A 2,363-nucleotide genomic window follows, 5' to 3' on the forward strand; every position below is an offset into this window, starting at 1 on the left:
CTCGTATCTCAATCAACAGATCCACTTGGCCCCCCCTCCTGTTTGCCCTGCGCTCCTCTCAGACCTGGTCTGAGACCCGTCACACCAGGTGAGCATCCCCCCAGCTGACCTCCCAGAGCCCTGTCCTGGCAGCCCCCTGAGCGAAGGGACCCTCCTCACTCGAGGACCATGAGAATCCTTGAAGTTGAGTCCCGAGGAACTTGGGCAAACCCCTCAATGTTTTAAGTCTCAGTTTGCTCCTTTTGGGCATCAATAGATACTCACTCGAACGGGGCCTCATACGAGTACAAGGTGGTCAGCAGACCCTTATTCCGGAGCTGGGAGGCGCTGGGAGGGGGGCGAGTCGGGGCAGATTAAAAAGGCGCCTGGCTCAGTGGTTAGAGCGTCGGCCTGCGGACTGAGGGCCCTCGGGGCGGATCCTGGCCAGGGGCACGCACCTCGGTTGCGGGCTCGATCCCCGGCCCCAGTCTAGGTGGGTGTGGGGGGCAACCAGTCGGTGTGTCTCTCTCACATCGGTGTTTCCCTCTCTCTCTCTCCCTGCCACTCTCTCTGAAAAGCAACGGAGAAAATACCGTGGGGCCTGGATAAAACGCCGCAGCAGAGGAATGCCCTTCACGCCAGAGGACACCGCAGAACCCGATGCTCCGCAACCGTGCCACTGAAACCCAACCAAACCCACCCAGCCCTGCAGGCCCCTCAAAGTCAGACCCCCCCAGATGCATCACCAAACGCAGACACTGACGAAAGCCGCTCACTGGCCACGCAGACGCAGACACGTGCGGAGCCCGGCACAGAGGAACCAGGCAGAGGGAGAAACACTCAGCTGCTGCTGTACTTTATTGTCGCTGCCACGCAGGGCGCTCCGCTGTCTTCAGCATCTTTCTTTCAGGGGTGTCTTCGTGGCTTTGCCTGTCCATTCCCTGCCTCTTGCTCCCTGTCTTGCCCTCTTTCTGGGGCCTCAGTCAGGTGGGGTAAGTCCTGGGGATCGGGTGGGGTCACGTAGGCCTGGACCCTGCTTCCAGGAGCTGGCTCCTCCGTGGTCCTGCCACCATTGCCTTTCGGGTGCGTGCTCTGGCCTCACCTGGGGAAGAAAACCAGCTGCTGGAAGGGACAGAGGCCTGGGCAACTCTGCCTTTCCTACTCACGTGCTCTGATTCCAGAGAAAGACCCTGCCCTCTCTGGGCCTCAGCTTCCCTCTCTGAACCACATTTCCCTCCTGTAGGAAGGGGTCCATATTTCCCCCTTTGCACTGGCCACTAGGAAACGCAGAGTCAAATGTATGTCTCATCTGCTCCGACGCGGATACCGCAGTTCCTTCACGCCCCCTCCCACCCACAGCGTGCGTCCCGTCCTGCCGTCCCAGGCAGGGGGCCTCCCCGCTCTGAGCCCGACCCGCACCTCCAGCTCTGCCTCAGGGCCGTGCCCCTCGCTTTTTCCGCTCTGTATTCTGGAGCTTGGTCACCAGCTTCCTCTCGTGCCCACCAGGGCTGGGGCGGTTGGTGTTGGCAGCGGCTTCTCTCTTGGTGCGACCCTTCCTGCCTCCCACTCCTGGGAACCGAGGAGGCAAGAGCCGCAGTGAGGTGGCCGGAGGCGGGATGGCCTCAGAGGGGAGGAGGGGCTGCGAGTGAGCGGTGGAGAGAGCTTGGGTTGGAGTAGGGAGGCCGGGGTTGCCACCACACAGCTTTGGGGTACAGTCTCTATTTCCCCGTCCGAGAAATGAGGGCCCCCAGATGGTCCATTGTTGCTCCAATATTCTAGGCAGGCTGAGGCCCCAGGGCTGAGTAGGACAGTGCTCAGGGGATGAGGGGCCAAGGGACAGGTTGGCAAAGGGTGAGGGATGCGGAGAAGTCCCAGGAGGGGTCCTAGTGCCCCGGGGGGGGGGGGGGCAGAGGTGCAGGGACCAGGAAGGCGGCCCGGCCAGGCCTTACCGGGGTAAGAATGAGCCAGGCTGTACAGGTCGCACTCATCCAGGCTGGGGTCTTCGTCCTGGGGGTCTGGGGGCTGCTGGGCTGGGCTGGCTGCTCTGGGGAAGGTGGCCATCCTGTCCCGCTTGCTCTCACTGTCTGTCTGTGTGTCTGTGTGTTTGTCTCTCTCTCTCTCTCTCTCTCTGTCTCCTTCTAAAGCCTAGTTTGTGTCTGGTTTCCTGGCACCTCCCAGTTCACTGGATCCAACTTTTAAGGCCACGTCTCCTCCTCAGCTGCCCGCAGGCCCAGCCTGACGCAACCTGGCCCTTCCCCAGCATCGGCAGTAAACACCCGTCCCTCACGGTCATGAGAGGGGAAAGAGTCAGTCTCATGAGTGCTCCCCCCTGCCCCCCCTCCCTGGGGCTCCCCAGCAGGTGTTTTCCACAGAGGAGATTCCCT

General features: G+C 61.7%; 1 protein-coding gene across 2 annotated transcripts; it reads right to left on the reverse strand.

Annotated features, from left to right (window-relative positions):
- Positions 1 to 1,411: 1,411 nt before the first annotated feature.
- On the reverse strand, positions 1,412 to 2,040 carry NUPR1 (nuclear protein 1, transcriptional regulator). Of its 2 annotated transcripts, none has more exons than XM_087815151.1 (2): positions 1,929 to 2,040; positions 1,412 to 1,545 (listed from the first exon to the last, which is right to left on the reverse strand). In XM_087815151.1, exons 1-2 carry the CDS (start codon positions 2,038 to 2,040, stop codon positions 1,412 to 1,414), a joined length of 246 nt encoding a protein of 81 aa, XP_087671277.1. The 2 variants fall into 2 exon arrangements, with proteins under 2 accessions (XP_087671277.1, XP_016073395.1); XM_016217909.1 differs by having other exon boundaries at positions 1,412 to 1,548.
- Positions 2,041 to 2,363: the final 323 nt, after the last annotated feature.

Source organism: Miniopterus natalensis, chromosome 3, assembly GCF_054644295.1.
Source record: "Miniopterus natalensis isolate mMinNat1 chromosome 3, mMinNat1.hap1, whole genome shotgun sequence".
Classification (NCBI taxonomy): Eukaryota; Metazoa; Chordata; class Mammalia; order Chiroptera; family Miniopteridae; genus Miniopterus; species Miniopterus natalensis.

Bases quoted from the DNA above. Each gene is read 5' to 3' on its own strand.
- NUPR1 (XM_016217909.1), bottom strand. From the start codon at position 2,040: ATGGCCACCTTCCCCAGAGCAGCCAGCCCAGCCCAGCAGCCCCCAGAC. The intron at 1,549-1,928 runs GTAAGGCCTGGC...CTCGGTTCCCAG, and splicing joins CCTGGCTCATTCTTACCCCG to GAGTGGGAGGCAGGAAGGGT.